Genomic DNA, 24,191 nt, shown 5'->3' with positions numbered 1-24,191 from the left:
CCATGGGATTTTCTAGGCAAGAGTACTGGAGTGGCTTGCCATTGCCTTCTCCGGTGTGGTCGTACTAGCTACATTTTAAATCTAGCGGCTACCACGCAGGACGGTGGGCCATTTTCAGCTTGACAGAGAGTTCCATACGATGGTTCTGGCCCAAAGAGATCACAGTGTCTGCCTCTATTTCGCTTTCTGTAAAAGGGGGCCCCTTGCTATTCTCTTCCAGGGTACGAAAGAGGGGAAAGAGTCTACCCAGGGCAGCCACTGCTAGCCCGCATCTAAAGACCCCCTGTACCTGCTGCTGGGAGGAGGCAGTCCAGCTTGGTGGGGGTGGGTCTCATAGCTGGAGGGGGACCACAGACAGAGCCCTCCCACTGTGCCACTCAGGCCTCTTGGTCCCCCCACCCTGAAGAAGCCAACAAAGTCCACAGGGTATAAGGTGATAGAAACAGTCCCCCTGGCTCCCATCTGTACTATGGACACAGCAAGAGACGCCAAGAGGAAGCACAGAACAGGCCACTCAGCTGAACACGTCTGTCACGGGCACAGCGTTCAGACTAACAACAAAAGGGATCCAAGCGGCAGGGGAGGAGACGGCCCGGGCTGGTGGGTTTGGTACCAAGTCTGAAGAGTCTGGATGAACCACGGTCAAGAGTGTGGTCTCCGCTGACTCTCAGCACCCAGCCCAGGGCCTGGCCCCTCGGAGGAGCTCAGGGAAAGAGGAATATTGGTGAAGTGAAAGGTTGAGTGAGTGCTGGTGGCAGCCTGGGGCACAGAGCAGGACATCCGAGCAAAAAGGCCTAACTGGAGGCTTTCTCACCACAGCAGTCTTGTGAGAGCACAAGACAGAAATCCATGTGCCTCTCTCTAAGAGATTCTGGGGAAGGGGGTGGGGAGAGGGAAGGGGAGGAGCAGGAAGAGGTGGAGGCGGGGAAATAGATTAGAAAAGAAAGAAGTGGGATTGAAATAGGATGCTCACGTACCTGATGTCCATGCTGGGTCACCTGTGGGAGGGGAAAAGGGTGCTGCCAAGGGTGACATCAGGGAGCAGGGGGTAAGCCAGAGTGTGTGGCTCCCTCCTTCCCTGCTCAAAGATTAACCAAATCCCAGAGAAGTGGGCTTCCCTAGTGGCTCAGCTGATAAAGGATCCACCTGCAATGCGGGACACCTGGGTTCTAGCCCTGGTTTGGGAAGATCAGCTGGAGAAGGAAACAGCTACTCACTCTAGTATTCTGGCCTGGAGTATTCCATGGACTATATAGTCCATGGGGTAGCAAAGAATTGGACATGACTGAGAGACTTTCACTTCACAGAGAAGTGAATGGCAGAGGTTCTCCAAGTCTGATACATGGAAACCCTACATCAAATTCACCCAGGGCACTTGATACAAAATACAAGATTCCTGGGCCCTTCCACAGACCTACAGAGTCAGAATCTCAAGGCGAAGCCTGAGAATGTGCATGCTAGCGATCATCCTAGACTGCTGTGATCCCCAAAGTCTGAGGCCCCCTTCAAAAGATCAGAGGGAGCTAGGGAAGAGGGTGAAGGGAGAGAACGCCCAGCTTTGCCAAGACATCCAAGTACCTTCGTAAATTTTCACATCTGACCCTGGAAACTACCCCACATGACACCTTGGAGCACAGTCCCTTCCTTGGTCCAGGCCTCAGTTCCCGAGCTTCGGAGAGGAAGTAAATTGATCCCATCCCTGCCCAGGTTTCCCTCTCAGGGCTCTGCATCCCAGGTTTCCAAATGGCCAGAGTCAACCCTCCTGTCACAGGCCAGCTGGCTCTTTGGATTCTTGCTGGGCTAGAGGCGTGGGCTGTCTGCTGGGGCCAAAGGGGCAGCTCTGAGCCCCAAGGTCCCTCCCTCCCAACGGTACCCGGCTTACTGGATGCTGTTATGCCCAAGATGAGAAAAAAAAAAGCATCACAGCCTCCACCTGGTGCCCCAGTAGCTCTCAAGGCATTGTCAGCTGATGAATGAAACCATAGGGAAGCAGCAATGAGGCAGGCAGCCAGCACAAGCCACTTACTACAACCCCTGGAACCTCTTTAAGCCTCAATGGTCTGCCCTGTAAGGTGGGGAGAATGCCAGCGGCCTTATAGGGGTTGGGGGAGAGGAACAGGAACACAGGTAACAAAGTGCTTGGCTCCTGGGAGGCCTTCAGTAAATGACTGTTTATCACGAATATGACCTTACCAAACACAAATAAGGATTCTTCCCTGCCTGGGCACAGAGGACTTCAAAGTTAGGAGTGCCCTGGCAAGGCTGAGGGAATAAAGCATACAGGAACCAGCAGCTGTTGTTTTTACTTCTCTCCAGGCCCCCGGGGAGAGCTTTCTGAAGGTTCTGTACAATTAAAAGGTACTGAACACAATGCCTGTGATAAATTTACAGCCCAAACTAGCTGGGAGCCTGAGCCAGTCTCCAAATCCGGGGTGCAACAAAAGACAAGGCAGTCAGCACCTGCAGACTGGCCACTGGGCAGTGAGTGTTCCCCAAAGCGGTCCCCTAAGCCCAGCATGATGCACTTGGAGGGTTGCCACCACTGAACCCACCAGCTCCCCTTCTCCCTGGCCCAGGCATAACCTCATCCAATTTAGGGCCAGCACACCAGGTAGGTGGGACACACGTACCTGTCACACCTTTGTGGCTGTTAATTTCTTCTAAATTTGGGGCTGTGGCGGCACCAGCTGGGCTAATGCCATGTGGTAAGAGCTCCAACGAACTGCCACAATCAGCATCTTCTAACCAGCTTCTCTTGAAGGCATCCAAACAGCAGACAAGAGAAGGTCTGAAGTCCCCACCTTCACGGTAGCTGTCCCAAGAGGGACAGAGGGCCTGGTCCTTGAGAACAGGAAGCAATCCTGACTTTTCCCCTCCTGGACAGGCACTCATCTGATGCGCTCAACATGAAACACATTTACGGAGAGTCAATTCTTAAAAAATAACTATACACACAGGCATGCATGCGTGCAACCGCACACACCTTGTAACCACGGCTTGCCGTCCTCTCTGGAGTGTTTATAGCCCTTAGTGACTCACAGCAAACACAGGATCCCCACGGCAATTGCTTTGGACAGCTTTAATGACACGCTTGGTATGCTTATCTGCTGGGGCTAAAATCTGTGCGCACGCCAATGTGCCTAATTTTCCACTTTGGCCAACAGGCCGTGTTCTGGGGGAGAGGTACTGACACTGAGGGGGTGTCTGCTACCGTCCATGAGCCACGCGTGCTCTGTGGCTCTTGACATGATGGGAAGGGAAAGAAAACCCTCTTTGCCCAGAATGGCTGGAGGGTCCTAGCAAATCACCCCGTTGACTCAGCTGGAATATTAACACAAAACACAGAGGCCATTCTGGAAATTTCCCAATGACTCAGAAGGCCAAATAAGCAGCTCACACTCTTGTCAAAAACACCTGTCCCATCAAATCCCAATATTTCAGACTTCAAAAGTTTAACGCATTTTTGAGACTTCTCTGGCAGTCCAGTGGTTAAGACTCTGCACTTCCACTGCAAAGGGCACGAGTTTGATCCCTGACTGGAGGATGAGAAGGTTAGGTAGCATCCTCGACTCAACAGACATGAATTTGAGTAGACTCCGGGAGATAGTGAAGGACAAGGAAGTTGGGTGTGCCGCAGCCCATGGGGCCGCAAAGAGACACAACTTAGTGACTGAACGACGACAACAACAGAGAACTTAAGATCCTGCATGCTGCGGGCAAAAAACTTTTTAAAAATTTCACACACACACACACATTTAAGTCCTTTGTACGGATAAATGGGAATCTCCCCATCCCTTATGGCGTATGTAGCAGCAGGCCCCGTGGGTATGAAGGATGCTAAACATACAGCGTGCTGTGATTCATGGGGTCGCAAAGAGTCGGACACGACTGAGCGACTGAACTGAACTGAACCATACAGATTCCTGTCTGACAACTCTGAGGTGGGTAACAGGATCCCATTTTAGAGATGGGTAAACCGAGGCTCAGAGGAGCCTGGCGGGCTGCAGTCCATGGGGTCACAGAGAGTCGGACACGACCGAGTAACACACACACACAAACTGAGGCTCAGGACATTAACTAATTTGCTTGGAGACAAATAGCCAGGAAGCAGTAGAGATGGTGAATTCAACTAGCAGGTTGCGTTTGATTCCAAACGTGGTGCCCTGTACCCACTGCCCTGGCAGAAGGATCTTTCAGTTCCTCTCCCTGAACAGTCACATAGGGTGGAGGGGGCTGGGCCACAGCAGACTGCCTGAGGGAAACCAATGGAAAAACACATTCAAAGAGCAGTGACTTTCATTCCTGAGTGTCCAGAAGAGCCAAGCCCCCAGTCATCTCTCTCCCACCCATTACCGAGGAAGCTCCCTCTAAACCCTCTAGGTCCTAGCAGCTGACTTTCAACAAGCATCCCCAGTTCCAGCGAGGAGACTGAATCTCCCCCTCACCCAGCAGAAATTCTTTACAGAAGGGATCACACAAAGCTGACCTAGTGAGGAAATTGCTAAAGGCACAAAGATAAGCAAATGCTTGAGTTGCTTAAACCGAGGAATGTCAAGGAGAGGACAAACTTTTTTTTTAGAGATAAAAATTTAAAGGAAAAATGGACCTGACACTTAATGTAGGTCTACTTTCTTGAGATCACAATGAGGTGCTCTGAGGTTTACAACCTGGGGCCAAGTCCTGGCTGTGACACTTACTAGCTGTGAGATCTCAGCCGAATTTTCTGAGCACCAGTTTCCCCATCTGTGGACAGAATTAGTAACAGCATCTACCCCTGGGTTGCTGGAGGACTAATGAAGACAAAAGTCTGGCATTTGGTGAGCACCAAGCCTGGCCCCTGGACGTCCGAGGTGGAGCTAGTGGTAAAGGACCTGCCTGCCAATGCAGGAGACATAAGAAATGTGGGTTTGATCCCTGGGTTGGGAAGATCACCTGGAGTAGAAAATGGCAACCCACTCCAGTATTCTTGCCTGTAGAATCCTATGGACAGAGGAGCCTGGTAGGCTACAGTCCCCAGGGTTGCAAAGAGTCAGACATAACTGAAGCGACTTAGCATGCAAGATTGGCCCCTGGGAGGGCAAAGGATGGGAGCCAGTATACAGGTACGCAGGGCCTGGACTCCTCCTCTGGCGGGCTTTATGTGAGGGGGAGGGGTTAAGAGAAGATAAGAACTTAAATAACTAATAAAGAAGGAAGCCTAGGAGGAAACAGACAGAAACAGACAGAAACAGTGCCCAGTCTACAAAAATGCTAATTTACCAACAACTTAAAGGAAAAAAAAATGACTTGGTTGGGAATTCCCTGGCAGTCCAGTGGTTACGACTTGGTGCTCTCACTGCCAAAGGCTGGGTTTGATCTCTTGTAGGGGAACTAAGGTCCCATAAGCTGCATGGCCAAAAATTAAAAAAAAAAAAAAAAGAGACTTGATTTCCTTTGTCGACCAGCAATATCCTCTCATCTTAGGAACTCAGCACCCACGCACCTCCCCTCATTCTTTTCTAACCACCTATACTAAAACCCACCCACTCCCATGGCGCTAACCCCTCACCTGGTTTTTTCTCTAGCCTTTACCATCCCTTGACACATCCTGTGGGTCTTTGCCTACTGGAAATCTCCTCCCACAGAATACAAGCTCCATGGAAACAAGGGCCGCAGTCTTCTCGCTGCTACAGCCCTGGCAGCTACAACAGTGCCTGGAGGGAGGAGATGCTCAAGAGAAGTGACTGAACGGAGGGACAACTGCAAGGGAGTCATTCGAGTTCTCATCTCAGAAGGCTCTGGGACCACCTGAACACTCTGTGGGGACCCTGGAAGGAGCCTCCCTCTGGTGGAGTCACTCCCCCCACACCAACAGGGAAACTGAGTTACAGAGCATCTTGAGGTCAGACAGATTTGGGGCCGCATCTGGTGCAGACCAAGCACCGTGTCCCATTTCTGCATCACCTGCTCTTATCCACAGTATGCACGCAAATGGGAACCTCTCCTGGAAGTGGCCTCACCCTGGAGGCCAGGTGTCAGCAGAGGTCACCAGCACAGGGTCTGTCACCCTGACAGTCCCAGGATATCACCTATGAACAATGTCAAGGTGCCAGGCCTCCATTCCACCAAGTGAGCATCCCTTCTCCCTTTCCCCTTCCCCAAACCCCTAAAAGTGCCAATTTTCAGACACTGTCACCCAGAAGGGCACTCTTGCAGTTTCTTAAACTGAGCTTTGCATTGGGCTGGGAAGTAATGTTCTAAGATCCTGAAGTGAGTCACCTCACAGCCTGGCTAAAATGTCTATTTCAGTAGTAATTTTGACTTGCAGTTCCCATTGACCTCCCAGAGGAAAATCCCTCATGACAGCCAATGGCGTGAGCACCCGTGTCCATGATAGGCTATTTGAGAACCTGTGTCCATGCCCAACTACCATGGACTTTCTCAGAAATTGTATTTGGTCTTTAAGATCCAGAGACCAGAAGAGGGTGAAGGGTGGTGGGGTAGAAAGAACTCAGAACTTTCTGGTTTAGCTGCTGGCTTATCCTGTTTCATACCAGTGATGTCATGTGTAGACCAGGAAAGGAGATGCCCACTGCTCTCTGCCCTAAAGGGACACCAAGAGGGCCACTGGAGTAACAGCCACCCCCAGACCTCAGAGACAGGCTTTTCTCAGCTACATTATGTCATTAGGATGTTGTTATCATGATACACAAGTGGAGTCTATATAGACACAAAGTAAACAGATTTATCTCCAGCCAGCCCTCTTCTACATGTGTACATAATAACAGCCTCCATTGGCCCAACAGTCAGCTTGGGATCACAGACATATTTTACAGACAAAACAGATATCATCTCAACATAGTTCAGGAGGAGGGAGATGGAATAGATTAACAGTTCATCCTAAAGAAAAACTGAGTCAGTAGGGGCATCAAAAGGTGCCCCACAGGTAAAGCTGATGACTTACATTCATCAGCATAAACTATGAACTAGGCAAGGTGCTTTGCAGACATGAGCTTCTGAATGATCAAAATATATCTGACATTATTAATATCTCCACTTTACAGATGGGTAAACTGAGTCTCAGAAAGATCAAACGACTTGCCCAAGCCCTCCCATTTGCTTATTCTCTGCATCTATGTTCTGTTTCACAGTAAGCTGTCTTGGGTTCTAACTGCTCTGTGCAACAGGGGAGGAGGTGGGATTGGGTCCAGCAAGCCCAGCTCCTAAACCAAAGGCCCAGGGGCTCAAGCTCCTTCCCGGCCTCAGTGTCCCGCTTCCAGACCCTTGATGACCCAAGACACCAGTTGTTCCAGAACACCAGTGCAGCTCAGCTAATCAGACTCAGTTGACTGGTGGTCCCAGCTCCTGTGACTAGAACTCTGACCTCTGGAATCCCATCTCCTGGGGAAAACAATATGGGCAGCTTGGAATTAGGAGGACTTGCAGTTGGCTGTTTTTAGGAAAGAATTATTAGGTAAATAAGCCTGGTGTTTCCCAGTTGGTAAGCTTGCTGCCTGGGAGAGGCATTCTGGTGCCAAACCAGAAAGAATTTGAAATTCCAGTACCAGGGCTTCAGGGCTTCGGGACTCGGGCAAGTCCCTTAAACTCCAGCCTTTTCTGACCTCATCTTCCTGGAGAAAACACAGCCTCACTGCCAGGGGTCTTAATAGGATTTTAAGACACTGCAAGTAAATTACTGGAACACATGGGTGTTCAAGAAATAATGAATAATCATGGGGTCCACCTATCCCCACACCCCCACCCCATTTTTCCTAGAAAAAGTATTCGAACTTCAAACTGATGATGACAGTCTTCTCAGAAGCCCTTCCTCTGGAGGATCCAGGGGTTCCTGTGCCCCACCCTCCATGACCTAACTTGAGTTGGGGAGGGACCAGCTGAGGCCGGAACAGAATGGAACCGGAGCATCCACTCGGAACGTTTAACGCTCAAACGCTGTTCTCCGCTTGGGGCGGATTAGCCAACGATACATAATTAGACCACTGCATTTGTGTCTCCTCCGCGGCAATTTCTCTTTCTGCCTTAGTCGTTCAAGTGTCCGAGAAATCTCTTCGCTGCTAGCAAAAGCGAGTCATCACTTTCGACTGCGAGGGGCGGCGGGAAGGCAGCGCTCCCCTCCGCACTTGGGGTTGCCAGGTGGGTTACAGGTGCAGTCACAGGGGGCCTCCCCAACTCAGCGCGAGGCTGGCCCCATTCCCTTGCTTCCCAGAACAGGCGCGGGATCCGGCCCAGACCCGGGTCTCCCGGCGCCGCGGGATCGCACGGCTCCCGTGGTCTTGACCTCCCTCGGCAGTTCCCTACGGGGCTCTGCCGGAAAGCCGCCGAGCCCCGAAACCCCCAGGCTGAGGACTAACTCCGCGTCCCGCGCGTCTCCTCCTGCACCCCGGCCGGAGCTCGGGGCTCCGGGTGCGGCGAGAACTTTGCCACCAGCGGCTGCCGGATCCCGGTCGGGAGCGCCCCCGCGCGCCCGGCCCGGCGCTCCGGGGCCTGCGGCCGCGCCGCCCTGCCCTCTCGGCGCGCACCTACCCGGCTGGCTGCAGTCGCCATCCGCTCGAGCTGAGGGTGCCCCGGCGCGGGGCCGATCGCTCGATCCCGCCGCGTCCGCACTCGGCTCGCACACTGCGGGCCCCGGGGGGCGCGCCGGCCCGGCCCCTGCCCCGCAGGAAGGCGCCGGCTCGCCCTGCACCGCGAGCTGGCGGACGCGTTCCCAGGTGCCAGAGTCGGCGGCCCGCATGCCGCCTGCCCGGGGGGCTCTGCCCGCGGCGGCGCGGGGGGCTCCGACGGCGGGCGCCGGGCTCACAGCCCGCGGGGTCGTCGCCGCATCGGGGCGCAGCCGAGCGCCGCCCCGGCCGCCCGCTCGGCGGCCCGCGCGCGCCGGACCAGGGCTCTCCGTCCGGCCGGACGCCCGGCTGTCCGCTGCTGCTGCACGCGAGGAATTCGGCCGCCGAGACTCTCACGTGGGAACGACTCTCACTCCCGCGGCTCCTCCTCCCGCTCCTTCCGGGCTGGAGAGCAGCGCCGCTCGCCCCGCCCCCGCCCCCGCCCCGGCCCCTCCGCGGCGCCCAGACTCGCCCCAAGGCCGGGCAGAGCGCCGCGACGCCCCTTTGTGCGCTGGGCCCTAGCCACTTGATTCGTTCCCAGCATGGTCATTCCTAGAGAAACTCAGGGTTAGAGAGAAGGGCAGTGTCACAGGGCTTGGGAGTGACAGGCCTGAATCCAGGTAGCCCAGCTTGCATGTGTCTCTCTACTTTTCTGACACCCTTGGGACAGCCTTGCTGGAGAGCTGAAGTCCCAGCAAGTGGCCGGGAGAGGGCGGAAAAAGCAGGCAGGAAAAGGGGGTGGGCCCTCTGGGACACTTCCTTCACTCACCTGGACTGTGCGGCCAGTCCTGCTTTAAGTGCACACAGTACTGAGCGCAACGGCTGTGCCAGTGGGAGGAAAATTGATATGGTCCATACGCATGAGGAAGCACTGGTGGGGGACCCTATGTCTGCACCTCAATCCGTCTCCAGCTTCCCCATCTATGAAATGGGACATCAGGACTTCCCACCCTGTCCATCATCAGTGCTAGGTATGAACTCCCCTCTGGTTGGGGGTGGGGGGCATGTGGCAGGTGAAGGGGTTCCAGGGGAGACCAGGGTCTGGATCCCTGCCCCATGGGTTATTAGACCAGCCAAGCTCTGTAGGAGGTGACACACTGAAGGGGCTGCAAATCCGAGCCTGCCCACTCCAGTGGGTGCTCCCATGGCTGGCACAGTTCGCTGTAAAGTGAACCCAGCAGCTCTCAACCCGCTTTGATCTGGGGATTATGATACTCTTTAGAAGGACTAATTATCTCCTTGCAGCCCCAGGAGGCAGGTCCCGTAGACATGGGAAGGTGAGGCTACCTGGCTGGGTGAGGAGTCACATACTTTCTCTGGTGTCCTCAGCCTCCCCCTCCAAGCAGCATGCACCCCAGCTCCTCCAGGCCTGTCTTAATCACCTATGGATTCCACTGAGCTCTGGGAACTTCTAGGTCCTGGCATATGGTTCTCTGACCATCGATGGGAACCAAATTTCTCCTTCCCCGTACCTGCCCACCATCCCCGCCCCCCACCTGTGCAAGTCTGGCTGCCTCAGATCCTCTGCCCCTTTCTAATGGGACCACCCACTGCCCAGTGGAGGGCGGACAGGTACATGAAATCTTAGTGATGCTCCCTGCTCGGGAAGTAAACCATCCATGGGGTTAAACGCCCATACCACTCTAGGAGAAGGAAACTGACCCCACACCAAGTGACAAGAGATGCTGGGAATCCCCCAAGTTCTCTGCCTTTGCTGGGAAAAATGGCAGAACAGAACAAAGGAAAGATCACTCTGAGCCCTCATGGGAGGAGAAGCCGGGAGGGTCTTTCATTCTGGAGACATCTGGTCCTGGAGACTCTGTTTCGGATGATTTCAGGGACATGACTGAGGGAGGAGGGACAGCAGGGACTGCTGTGGTCTGCTTTTTAGGGCATTTAGGTTGTTCTTTTTACTTAGAAAGTCTTTGCATATTAAACTCATAGGGAGGTTCCTCACTTCTACAAAGAAACACACTCTTTCCCATATTTCTTGAAGTACATAGAACTCATGGTCAATCTCCTATTTTTCCCATTTTTCATAGAAACATTCACTTCCCTCTTCACTTCATAAGGAGGACACAGCAGCCCAAGCATGGATATGAGCACTTGCCACTTGGATTCAATGTCAGGGAGTGGCGGGGACTGTGGCACTTGGATTCAATGTCAGGGAGTGGCGGGGACTGTGGCAAACAAGAGGGTTAGGGTTAGAGTTAGAGGAGGCAGTAGATGGTTGTCATACAGGAATTTGGCTCCAGTGTTATCAGAGGTTCCATTTTTTGTTTGTTTTTTCTGGAGCTACTAGGAATGTGAATTTTGATGTGAAACCTAAGTTTGAAATATTGGCAACTTTATAAAACCGAAGAAGAAAGAGGATAAAGAACAACGAGGTCAATATGTCTAGAAGTTTCTGTTTGGCTCACTGGCCACAGGTGCTCACTGGTCCCCTGTGCAGCCTCTCTAGAGTCTGAACATGTTTGCTACTGATGTTTCAATGATCCAAGCTATTTCTCAAGCTCCCAACCCTGGAGAGTTTCTGCTGCTCTCCTTTCTCAGCAAAGTTTGGCCTGGCTTGCATGTGTGTGTCCCCCACACTCAGAACTAGGACTTCATATGGCATTTGGGCCCACCTGCCCTCACTTCCTGGGATTTTCTGATGACCCAGGCCTCCCCTAGTCAACTTCAGCCTCTCTGTCTCCCTGTTCACAACTCTGCTAGCAGGCAAATCTGTGCCAGCAGTGGCAGCCTGCAGCCTTCCAGAAAACCATCCATCCGCCTTGAGAGGGAGGTCTTTCCTCTTCGAGGTATGTTTCTGATTATGAGGATGTCCTGGGCCCAGGAGACATTTCTGCTCACCCTCTGCAACAGGAAATGCGGGCGGGAGCCAGGGAACGACAGCCCGTTTTCCAGGAATGGCACCTCCAGGGTGGTTTGTTTTGAAGACTCCAAGACCAGGCTGGCTTCTGAATGTGCAACCTTGAAGAAGGGCCCTGCACTGGGGTTTTGTCATCACTTTGACATTCTTAAATTAGTTTTGAACTAGGGGCCTCACATGTTCATTTTGCATTCAGTTCAGTTCAGTCGCTCAGTTGTGTTCAACTCTCCGCGACCCCATGAATCACAGCACGCCAGGCCTCCCTGTCCATCACCAACTCCCGGAGTTCACTCAAACTCATGTCCACAGAGTTGGTGATGCCACCCAGCCATCTCATTCGCTGTTGCCCCCTTCTCCTCCCGCCCCCAACCTTTCCCAGCATCAGACTCTTTTCCAGTGAGTCAACTTGTCGCATGAGGTGGCCAAAGTATTGGAGTTTCAGCTTTAGCATCAGTCCTTCCAATGAACACCCAGGATTGATCTCCTTTAGAATGGACTGGTTGGATCTCCTTGCAGTCCAAGGGACTCTCAAGAGTCTTCTCCAACACCACAGTTCAAAAGCATCAATTCTTCGGCGATCATTTTGCATTGGGACCCACAAATTATGTAGCTGGGCCTTCTCCCAGAAGACCTGCTGGCCTCCCTGGGGGATGCTGAGAATTGATGTTGGAGACAGCTGGGCCTGGGTTTGGCTCTCTCTGTCCCTCTGGGTACACCATGTCCAGCCTCTGTAAGGCAGTGGGAAGGGAAGATTTTGGGTGAGGAGAAAGACAATAGGAATTGTCCCCTCCAGGCCTCCTGACTACTCATAAGGAGCAAAGGCATAGTGAGAATTCAAAGTAGGGGGGTTGGGGTGGGGATTGGCAACCCAGCCCAAGGGTTGGGAGGCTGCTCTAGTTATAAGCTCTGAGGTCAGACAGTGTCCCCATGACCCTGACCTCAGGCCAACAGGGCACCACCAAAGGAAACAAAAAGGAGGCTGGGGGTCAGGGACATCAGGGGTCAGTGCAATTCCCATTCACAGCGCCCCTTCATTCACGAGGAAATATCCTTTAGATCACAGCAGCAAGTGATGTGACAAGATATATTTGACTTAAGGAACAAAACCCAGAAACCTTATATTAAAAACCCCACTATATTCAATATCTGCTTAAAGTTGAATATTTGAATATGCTGGAATTTTTCAGGTTTTTTTTTCTTGACTATGTTTTTAGTATTTGTAGAAGAGGTTTAACTGATATCTTCCAGCCAAAGTTACTCTCTTCAAACACCTGGCACTAAGACAGGTAGCAATAGTGGATTCTCAAGACTGTACTGTTTTGTCTGTAACACCATCGTGAATTCCCGGAGTCTGGAGACCTTGGTAGCAATCCCCTAGTTTGTGTGTAACTGTGGAAAAGGGTCATTCTGTCTCTGCATCTAAGCACCCTCACCAGCGAAAGCGAAATTAAGGGCTGGAGTAGCAGAGGAGGGTGCTCCCAGCTCTGCCCAATCCGGGTGAGTGGGTCTTTTTTAATCCTTCTCATGGTGGCTGAGGGGGTATGTGTGTTTTGTGTGTGTTGCTAGCAGTGATAGCAAGTGTATTCGTTATCTATTGCTGCATGACAAATCACCCCAAATTGCAGAGGCTTGAAACAAAAGCATTTATTATCTCTCAGTTTCTGTGGGTCAGGAGACGAGGGTGGCCTAGCTGGGTGCCTCAGGTTCAGGGCTTCTGTGTAGACTGCCAGCAAGGTGTCAGCCAGGGCTCCGTTCAACTTAGGGCTCTCCTTGGGGAGCAACTACTCCCTAGCAATCCAGTTTCTTGTGTTGGACTGAGACCCTCCACACCTGCTTGGCTATGGGCCCTGAAGCCACCCTCCATTCTTAGCCGTTCTCGAAAAATTGCAGCTTGCTTCCCCCGGGGGCTCCAGGAAAGAGCAAGAGAGGGCATGCACAAGATGGAAACTGCTGTCTCTATAACCTAATTTTTTTAAAAAAATACTTTTTATTTTGCATTGGGGTATAGCCAATTAACAATGTTGTGATAGTTTGAGATGGACAGTAAAGGGACTCAGCCATATATATCCATGTATCCATCCTCACCCAAACTTCCCTCCCATCCAGGCTGCCACATAACATTGAGCAGAGTTCCCCCTATGCTATATAGCCCTTGTTGGTTACCCATTTTAAATATAGCAGTGTATATATGCTGATCGCAAACTTCCTGATTATCTCTCCCTCCTCCATCCTTCCTCCCTGGCAACCACAAGTTCATTCTCTAAGCTTGTGAGTCGGTTTCTGTTTTGGAGATCAGTTCTATTTGTCTCATCGTTTTAGACTCTGCGTATAAGGGATGTCATAAGATATTTCTCCTTCATTGTCTGACACTGTAACCTAATCTTGGAAATGGCATCCATCACCTTTCCCCTGTTCTGTTCATTAGAAGGGAATCAGCAGGTCCTGCCCACAGTGGATGGGAGGGGTGACAAGATGGTGTGACCACCAGGAGGCAAGGATCAGTGAAGGCCATCCTGGATGCTGCACACCCCTGGAGGCTGGGGACACATTCTCTGGAGGCAGAGAGAGCAGGACTCAAATCCCAGCTCTGACACACTCGAGGGTATAATCTGCTGCTGCTGCTGCTAAGTCACTTCAGTCATGTCCGACTCTGTGTGACCCCATAGACGGAAGCCCACCAGGCTCCCCCGTCCCTGGGATTCTCCAGGCAAGAACACTGGAGTGGGTTGCCATTTCCTTCTCCACGAGGGTATAATCTAGAGCACACGATTTCGGCCCAGAAGCCTTGGGCTCCTCATCTGTCAGATGGAGGTGATTGTGGTCATTACTTTGTAGGGTTGTGGTAGGAGGTTTTTGCACATGCAGAACTCTGAATGGTGCTTGTTGCTGTCATCACTAAGTTGCGTCCAACTCTTTTGTGACCCCATGAACTGTAGCCCGCCAGGCTCCTCTGTCCATGGGATTCTCTAGGCAAGAATACTGGAGCAGGTTGTCATTTCCTTCTCCAGGGGATCTTTCTGACCCAGGGATCGAACCCACATCTCCTGCATTGGCAGGCAGATTCTTTACCACTGAGCCACCGGGGAAGCCCTGAACGGTGCTTCATACAAAGTAAATCCTCAAAAAAGTGAGCTTGAAGACATGGCTGGAGGAGGCCAGAGCAACGTGTCTTTTGCCTTTGAGCCAGATAAGCACGCCAGCTATCTCCATGGAGATCTGCAGCTTGTGATCTCTTTCTCAGAAGTCCTTCCAGCAGGCCCCAGGATGCCTCTGTGGCCGAGGCCACTGTGGGGATGGTACTGATCTCCTCTTCTTCACTTGGCCATCCCCGTAGGACTCCAGGGCACAGGTGCAGTGGGAAGGATTAGACTGGTATTTCCCCCTCAAACCTTTTAGGCCTCAGCTCTTGGAGGCTGGGGGATTTTACCCCCTATCCATCCTGCCATCTGTCCTGGGGAGGCCTTCTTGGCTGGAGACTTTTGTGTGCCTGTCATGGGCTCACCGATACCTTTGCTGATCTTTCCTGGGCCCCAAACGACCTGTCGAGGATCCTGATCCTCTCTGGAGGTTTCCAAAGGACCTGCCTTGGAGGCAGATGCTTATCCCAGATCCAGACATTGAAGTGTTTTCACCAAGTACAGCTGGCCTCCATGCCCTGCCTGTCAGACCATCTTGTATCCCAAATTAGATTCTGACTTGCACCAAAAGGAAAAATTCCTTCCTCATCCAGAAGCCACATCTCTCCCATTTTCTCTAAGGCTCTTTTGAGCAAGTTCATATCAAACAGAGAGGTATCTACAGAAAGTTGAAATGTTGCAGCTTATTCAGGATCATTGGGCTTCCCAGGTGGCTCAAGTGGTAAAGAATCTGCCTGCCAATTCAGAAGACGCAAGAGACATGGGTTTGATCCCTGAGTCTGGAAGATTCCCTGGAGGAGGAAATTGGCAACCCACTCCAGTATTCTTGCCTGGAAAATCCCATGGAGAGAGGAGCCTGGTGGGCTACAGTACATGGGGTCCCAAAGAGTTGGACACAACTTAGCAACTGAACACACACAGCATTCAGAATAAGTAACAATAACATCAAAATACTATGACTTCTAATAATAATATTGGCAAACATTTACATAGTGCTCACTATATAACCTTCCCAATAATTCTGGAGTAATTATTATCATTCTCATTTTACAAATTTTTCAAACAGACACAAAAGTTAAGTCATTTACCCAAAGGCACACAGCCAATAAGTGATGTAGGCAGGACTCAAGCTTAATGTAGTCTGGCTGCAGATTCTGGGCTAATAACCATCAAGCTACCTTGGTAACAATGTCATTGACTGAACGCTTACTTCACCCCAGGGACTGTCCTTTCTAGCTCATTCAACCTTGCACCCTATCCCCATGTCCCAGATGAGAAAACTGAAGTTTAGGGAAGACAGAGGGACTTATCCCAGGTGATGTGGCTGGTAAACGCAGGGTTGGGATTCTAACCCTCAGAAATGAGGGGTGTTCTCTGGTAGAATACCTTGCACCACAGGGTTATGGAGAATTGTGGACATAGTGGAATGGTCAACCCTTCCATGATTAACTCCTGAAGTCAGGAAAACTTCAGGGAACCCTCAGCAGGCATCTGGGGATGGGGCCTCTGCTGCCCCAAGTGGCCACTGGCAGTACATCCCCTTCCTCAACTGGGGTCCTCAACTGGGGGTGTTGGTTCCTGGGAACCACCACAATTTTCAGGCCCCAAGTCTCCATGTCCAATGTGTGAGTCAAAAGACACAGAGGCTATGGGCCAGTGAGTGCCCAAGATAAGAATACTGTTTACTGGGACTTCCCTGGTAGTCCAGTGGTTAAGAATCTGCCTACGAATGCAGGGGACTGCATGATTGATCCCTGGTCAAGGAACAAAGATCCCACATGCCCCAGAGCAACTAAGTCGACGTGCCACAATCAGGGAATCCCTGTGCTGCAACAAAAATCCCACATGATGCAACCAAGGTATCCCAAGTGCTGCATCTAAGGCCTGATGCAACCAAATTAATTAATTAATTAATTTTAAAATGAAGAAGAATGTTTTGAGCCCTTCCACCTCTGTACCAGGCACTCTGCTATGTACTCATTATTGTTCAGTTGCTAAGTCATGTCTGACTCTGCGACCCCATGGACTGCAGCACGCCAGGCTTCCCTGTCCTTTACTATCTCCCTGAGTTTGCTCAAACTCACGTCCATTGAGTCAGTGATGCCATCCAACCATCTCACCCTCATTACTTCAATGTTTTAATTTATCGGTGCACAGGTAGAATCATCACTGTTAAGGGTTATTTATAGTATTTGGATGGGCTTCTCAGGTGCCTCGGTGGGTAAAGTATCCATCTGCAATGCAGGAGAAGTGTTCAATCCCTGGGTTGGGAAGATCCTCTGAAGAAGGAAATGGCAACCCATTCCAGTTTGGAGAATTCCATGGACAGAGGAGCCTGGCGGGCTACAGTTCCCAGGGTTGCAAAGAGTTGGACATGACTGAAGTGACTGAGCACACATGCACGCCTAATATTGGGCAGAGCACTTTACACATATTAGTTCACTTTAATTCTCACAGCACCGTGTAAGTAGTCTGACAATCCTCATTTTACCAACGAGGAAGCCAAGGAACAGAGAGTTTTAGTAGCTTGCCTGAGGTCACACAGTAGAAAAGATGAAGCCAGGAGTAACAGGCAGGCAATTCTGCCTCCAGAGCCAGTTTTCTTAATTATTATGCCACTACCTTGTATTATTATAAAAATTATTATTTTTCTGATCTTATGGGTGAAGAAACCGAGGCTTGGATAGACGGAAGGATTTGTCTAAGATCACATAGCTGGTTAAGTTCAGACTCAGTATTTCAAGCATGTCTGTCTTCATTTCTTCATTCACTGGTTCAACAAATACTGTGTGCCAGCCACGTGCTAGGCACCGCACTGGGCTCCGGCTGTAAAGCACCACGCAGGTTAGCTGGCCACGGGCACCCAGGGTCTACCAGCATGTGACACCATGCGCTGGGTTGCCATTTCCTTCTCCAGGGGATCTTCCCGACCCATGGATCGAATCCTTGTCTCTTCCATCTCCTGCCTTGGCAGGCAGGCTCTTTACCACTAGCACCACCTGGAGAGCCCCAGGCCTAAGGCCGACTCCCAGAAAGACTGGCAGTTTCTGCAAAGAAGAAAGTGTTCTCCCTTCCTGAAAACAGGAAGGACCTGGATTCCTAGATCACCCCTCTCCAGGTTTCATCTCCACAGCAATTACCTGCAGAATGGTTCTTACAGGACATGGAAAAAAACACCAGTTAGACTTGGGAGAGGCCATGGCAAGGGACTGCGGCTTGGAGTTCTACACTTCTCTTTCAGAGTTGGGCAAGTCAGACCACCTTCCTGGGGCCTCAGTTTCCCCACTAGTGAAATGGGGATAAGAACACTTGCCTGTCTCTCCACAACTGTCCTGTGAGGAACAAAAAAGATACCAGAGGTAGGAAAGCCCACAAAGGCAAACAGACAGCCAGGCTGCAGGGCCGGTTCAGTTAAGAAACCATTTGCTTATTTCCTTGTTTATTTCATTGGGTCCACATGTGCCATGAGTCCACTCCTGTCTTAGATACCATGGGGAAGTGTAGTCCACCTGGACATTCAGATGAGACAGGAGAATTGCTGGCAGATATGTCTTTGATTATGACTGTCTGTGCTGCAGAGGCCTTACCACTGGGGCAGTGACGAGTCATTCCCCAGGGAAACAAAATTGTCCCAAAGCCCAGGCTAGCAAACAGCTTCAAGATTCGTGCATGCAGGGTGAGCACCGAGGCCCAGAGATCCTGGCCTGGCCTGTCTCTTTAAGACTTACAGTGCCAGTCTCTCCTAAAGCAACTGCTGTCACAGTGGCCACAAGCAAGTGGGAACCATGGAGAAAGACCCTTGTGCAAAGGCCTGGGTCTTCCTGTGAAGGGCTCTGTTGTTCAGTCGCTCAGTCATGTCTAACTTTGTGACCCCATGGACTCCAGCACACCAGGCTTCCCTGTCCTTAACCATCTCCCAGAGCTTGCTCAAATTCATGTCCATTGAGTCGGTGATGCCATCCAACCATCTCTGAGCTACCTGCAAAGAGTAATTAGGCATCTCAACACTGAGGTGGGATTTATCTGTTCAAAGAAAAAGCTGGCTTCTCCCTCTGAGGGGAAAAAAAAAGTCCAGAGAGGCTCAGATATTTGCCTAGAGATACACAGCAAATCAGGGGCCCAAGTAGACTGACCTCAGAAAGCCCTACAGCAGTGGTTCTCAAAGTGGCGTCCCTGAACTAGCTGTATCAGCACCCTTCCTGTGCATTTTTGAGAAATGCAAATCTTCTTCCCCACCCCCACCTCCTGAGTCAGAAATTCCTGGGGTGAGGCTTGACAAGTCTGTTTCAACAGCCCTCTCCAGGTAACCCTGATGCTGATAAAGGTGAGGGCCACTGCCATTGCCTGCAGCAGGGACTGCTAGTTCTTCGTGTCCTTCTGAGTGGGTGGGGAGGAATGAGGCCATGGAATGTAGCGTCATTTTTTCAGTGGCTGTACGACCCACTTGGGTGATCTTTCCTGGAGAATTCTATGGACAGAGGAGGGAGTCAGACACGACTGAGCGACTAACACAGACACACAGACACACACACACACACACACATCACAGTTACATAACTACCCCTCCCCCATCCTGATGGCTTTTTGCACGCAGAGTGTGAACCCTAGGGCCCTCCCTAGTTGGGAGGCCACCTGCCTGGGCTCCAGGAGGCCTGTCCCCACATGCCCCAGGCTGCTTTCCTGTAATTATGGGCTTTACCTGCCCGCCCGCCCACCAAAACTCAGGCACGTCAGCCAGAGCGACTCCCGGCTTCTCCCACCCTGTAAGCAGAGCTTGCACAGCCTAAGTCAGCACCACACAGCAGATAAAGGGTTCTGTGGCAGCAAGGCCTCCAGCAAAGCCAGGAATGGGCCTGACGCTGCCCCCAGAGGCCCCTGTGTGGGCCAAGCCCAGGAGGAAGAACGTTTTGCACCCTGGACATCAGATGTAACCTTAGGCCCTGGTCTCTGGGTTCTCAGGGCAGAAATTGTCAATGGCCCCTAATCCCACAGGGACTAATTAGAACTTGTTCTAAATTCTTCTTTTCCCAGAATTGTCCTTTTAATATCTTTGGAACTGGTTTTTGGGAGGCAGATTTGTTGAACAGATATGTAGGAAGGACTGTCATTTTCCCCGTGAAGTTTCTCATTAAAATAAACAAGCAGAAATGTGTTTCTAATGTAAAAAGAGCTGCATTCTTTTTGTTTTTAAAGACCTGACCTTTGAAAGTAGGATGTTTCTCTCGGATTAGAGGCCCACTGGAGGGATGTTCTGAGATTCCTGGGATGAAGATCAACTCTGCCTCCCCTGTAAATTCAGGGCGGGGACAGGGTTTTAAACTGACACACGCCCATGGCACGAGGCATGCAACAAGCACTCAAGTTTGCAGACTTGAAAGATGGAAAGATCCCGAGTTCTGGCTCAGGACCTCCCAGTTGCCTTGTGCTGAACTTAACAAGCCCCTTCCCATTTCTCCTGTGAAGTGTCTTAGCAAATAATAGCTGCCTTTCACTGTGGGCCCAGGGGTAAAATAGGCCCTCTAGTGGTTTAATTTCATTTAGTCCCTCAACTGCCCTCTTGAGAGAGGGATCCTGTTATGATACCCATTTTAAAGTAGGGTAAACTGAGAGTAAGAGAAGAGAGCAGAGGTTGCAAACTGGTAGCCCTGGAGCCAACTGTGGCCTGTAAATGTGTTTTCTTTTCCTAGCACTCCAATAGAAGGCATTTAAAATACCAGTGGCCAACATTTAACACTGAGGATAATTTATACCAAAAAATTCAGCTATTTAGCTTTATTTTGGAAAAATCAGGAGGCCTGGTGATAGAACCCCCATTCCATCCCACATGGTAACGGTGTGTCCCCCGCCTAGGTGTTCTAGGCATGGAGTCCACAACCACTGGTCTTAAACCACGGTTGGTGACAGGCAAAGTCAGTGCTTGTCTGGGTCTGTCTGTCTGTCTGTCATTCTTTGTGCTTCTCACCAGCACCCACTTCCGGAATAGCCCGGTGATAGATCAGAAGGAGCACTGGACAGGGAGTCAGGAGATGTCGGTGTTCGTTCTGTTGTCTAGGTGACCTTGGGCCTCAGTTCCCCCATCTATACAGTTAGGAGGTTGGATAAAAAGATCTCTCAGAACCCCTCCACTCCTATCAGCTTAAAGAAGGCTCCTCTCAGCTGCAGAGCCCTCTGGGAAACTGTCCGAGGCTTGCAGACAGGCCACATGCAGCCTTGCCCACCTGAGCCATCTTGTGGCCATGAATACCTCTGGGCAGGATTGAATTTTTTCTTTTTTAAAAATTCTTTTTTTTTTTTTTACAGTAGGCTCTTGTTGGTTATCTATTTTATTTTAAAATTTATTAACTTATTTATTAATTGATGGCTCTGCTGGGTCTCACTAACCCAGAACTTTGCCATCGGCACTAGCAGGGCCAGCAGTCTGACTCTTCCTAGTGATAGAATGGTGGATTCCACTCTTGGAACAACCTCCACCATCCATAACCCGATTGCCAGAGAAAAGAGTCCATCAGGGTGACCCAGACTCCCCGCTCTGACATGCCGGATTCCTGAGCTGGGAGGTGGAACCAGCTTGTTCCTGCCCAAGTCCATCTTAGGATAAGAATGCCTGTTGGGCACTGGGGGCCAGCTGGGACTCTGTGCTGCCAAGAGGAAATACTCATTCAAGTCCCAGGAACAGAGAGCATTCATCCTCCCTTCTCTTTCTTCATCCTACAAACATGTGACAGAGGAGGAAACTGAAGCTCAGAGAGGCTGAATGATTGCTCAAGGTCACACAGCAAATCAATGCCAGGATTGGATGAGAGCTCAGGCTTCTTGATCCCCTTCCAGGGGTACTTGCCATATTCTCTGTCACTTGGGAATTTAGAACCTTCCACTTCTTTGGAATTGGGCTTCAGAAGGGGGCTGGAGGAGCCCATGTGGGCACAGAGACTATCTGTGTGGTCCAGAGTCCTAGTGTGGGGCTTGTGCATAGTGCCTGAGACATAAACCACTGCAGAGAGAATGCGGACCCTCCGGCCTCGGAGGTATGCGCTGCCTGAAGCTTCTAGGATGCAAGTTTAGTCCGTAGGAAAGGTTGCAAAACTCACAGACATATTTTGGTTTTCCCACATGTTTTAAGAAAATTCATATTAGTTGCCAACATTTAAGAACAGGGATTTTTTTTTAATTCTTTTTTTTCCTTACAGTAGGCTCTTATTAGTTATTTATTTTATTTATTTAATTTTGGCTGTGCTGGGTCTTCGTTGCTGTGAAGGTTTCAGTTGCGGCGAATGGGGGCTACTCTAGTTGCAGTGTGCGGGCTTCTCATGCCGTGGCTTCTCTTGTTGCAGAGCATGGGCTCGACAGTGCGCTGGTTTCCGTAGTTGCAGGACGTGGGCTCTAAAGCACAGGCAGTAGTTGCGGTGCATGGGCTTAGTCGCTCCTCGGCATGTGGGATCTTCCCGGATCAGGGATCGAACTCGTCTCCTGTATTGGCAGGTGGACTCTTTACCACTGAGCCACCAGGGAAGCCCTGGTTACCTATTTTAGATATAGCAATGTGTACATGTCAGTCCCAAACTCCCAGTTCATTCCTCCCCTCCAACTCTTCCCACTGGTAACCAACCATACATTCATTCTCTAAGTCTGTGAGTCGGTTTCTGTTTCGTAAATAAGAATCAGGGAATCTCACGTAAAAGACAGGATTTCTGGCTTCTTTTGAAGAGTTTCAAGACATGGCAAAAGCTGGCCCACATTTCCACCTGACTGTGATGGGCAGGAGGTGGGTACGCTCCTGCTCACTCACCATCTCCACCACCCTTCCTGGTCTCTGTGACCTCCCGGCATGTAGGTTTGGGGAATTCAGACTCCCCCTCTGTAGCTTCCCGTGCTAAAGTCGCCCCTTGCTCATCCTGGCCACCCCTGGGGAAATTCTGGTTATCATTGGTTCTCAATGTGGGGCAGCTAGGGGACATTGGGCCATGCCTGGAGACATTTCTGTTTGTCACAACAAGAGGGGAGTTACTATCGGCATCTAATGGGTAGAGGCTGGGGATGCTGCAAAACATCCAACGATGCACAGGACAGTCCCCACAACAAAGAATTATTGGGCCCCAAACATCAGTAGTGCTGAGGTTGAGAAACTGAGCTGAATCCAAATAGCCCTGGGCCAGCAACTGGATCCTAAGAGGGAGGGTCACCCATGCTGGAAATGACGGCACTCTGAGCATCGTGTTAGGCAAGGCAGGAGAAAGCCAGGATGGGTAAAATGTGGCCTTGATTCTCTGAGTACATTGGGGTGGGAGGTGGCCAGCTGAAGAGGAGGCACCCAGAAATGCAGAGGAGGGGCTCCCCCCACCAGATATATCCACAGGGTCTTGAGGGCAGAGGTCAGGATGGGCAGAGATGGGGAGGGGAGCATTTTGGGCAGAGGAGACAGCCTAAACAAAGGTATACAGATACAGAGGCATACATCTGAGACGAGGTGGCTTCTGTTAGGTGGGAAGGGTACTGGGTGGGAAGCAAGGGCTTGATGTTGGAGGAGGAGACTGTGGGCAGGATGTAAAGGCTCTCTAAGTCCAGCTTGTAAGGGCTCTAAGTCAAGCCTGGGAGACAGAGGGCAACCCTTGGGGAATCCTTGCAAACCTAGCGGAATATTAACTTTGTGACCTTGGAGAAATCGCTTAAATTCTCAGAGTCTCAGTTTCTTTACCTGTTCAATGGAATAATAAGAGTACTAACAGTTATCTCACATAGAACTTACCATGCAAAACTTCAGTACCAGGTACTGAATTATATGTGATGAATTTAATCCTCATAGAAGTCCTACAAAGTATATACTACTATTATTCCCAATTCTATAGCGAGGGAACTTTGAGATATGGGTGGTAAATTAACTTTAACTTTCCCAAGGATACTACTAATAAGAATGTGAGATTTGAACTCACAGTCTGGTTCCAGCCTATGCTCTTCTTTTTTTAAATTAAACTTTTCATTTTGTATTGGGGTATTGGTGATTAGAGCTTCCCTGGTGACTCAGACGGTAAAGAATTCGTCTGTAACGTGGGAGACCTGGGTTCGATCCCTGGGTCGGGAAGATCCCCTGGAAAAAGGAATGGCTACCCACTACAGTATTCTTGCCTGGAGAATCCCATGGACAGAGGAGCCTGGCAACCTATAGTCCATGGGGTTGCAAAGAGTCAGACATGACTGAGTGACTAAGCACTCACTTAGAGCTGATTAACAGACAATGTTATGGTAGCTTCAGGTGAATAGCAAAGGGACTTAGCCATATATATACATGTATCCATTCTCCCCCAAACTTGCCTCCCATCCAGGATGCCACGTAACATTGAGCAGAGTTTCCTGTGCTATAGAGTAGGTCCTTCTTGGGTATTCATGTTAAATACAGCATTGTGTATGTGTCAATCTCAAACTTCCTAACTCTTGCTTTTCTGAATCCTTCCCCCCAGCATAGCACATATTCACCGTTTTGCTATTTTGTCTCTCTAGAACATTCTAGGTGAGTTGTCCTCAAGAGTAAATGAAATAAAGCAGGCAGGTGCCCAGCACAATCCTGGCACAGAGTTAGTTCAGAAGCTGTGA

The 24,191-nt window shown here is 50.7% G+C and overlaps 1 protein-coding gene across 3 annotated transcripts in view; it reads right to left on the bottom strand.

The window, feature by feature from the left end:
• The window catches only part of KAZN (kazrin, periplakin interacting protein), a 1,099,220-nt gene that overhangs the window by 169,681 nt on the left and 905,348 nt on the right, over nt 1-24,191 (bottom strand). Inside the window, exon 1 of one of the 3 annotated variants that reach the window (XM_055419253.2) lies at nt 8,524-8,948. The exons of 1 other annotated variant lie outside the window; for it this stretch is intronic. In XM_055419253.2, coding sequence (XP_055275228.2) covers nt 8,524-8,731 — 208 coding nt within the window. In that variant the 5' untranslated portion in view covers nt 8,732-8,948. Of the gene's footprint in view, nt 1-8,523; nt 8,949-24,191 lie in introns of those variants that run through there. One more of the 3 variants, XM_088845338.1, reaches the window with a different exon arrangement.

The sequence above is a fragment of the Moschus berezovskii genome, chromosome 17 (genome assembly GCF_049115385.1).
Source record: "Moschus berezovskii isolate FMDL1 chromosome 17, NW_MosBer_1.0, whole genome shotgun sequence".
In the NCBI taxonomy this organism is placed as follows: domain Eukaryota; kingdom Metazoa; phylum Chordata; class Mammalia; order Artiodactyla; family Moschidae; genus Moschus; species Moschus berezovskii.
Note: the sequence above shows the minus strand (reverse complement) of the source record. Positions and strands in the feature narration are given on the sequence as shown.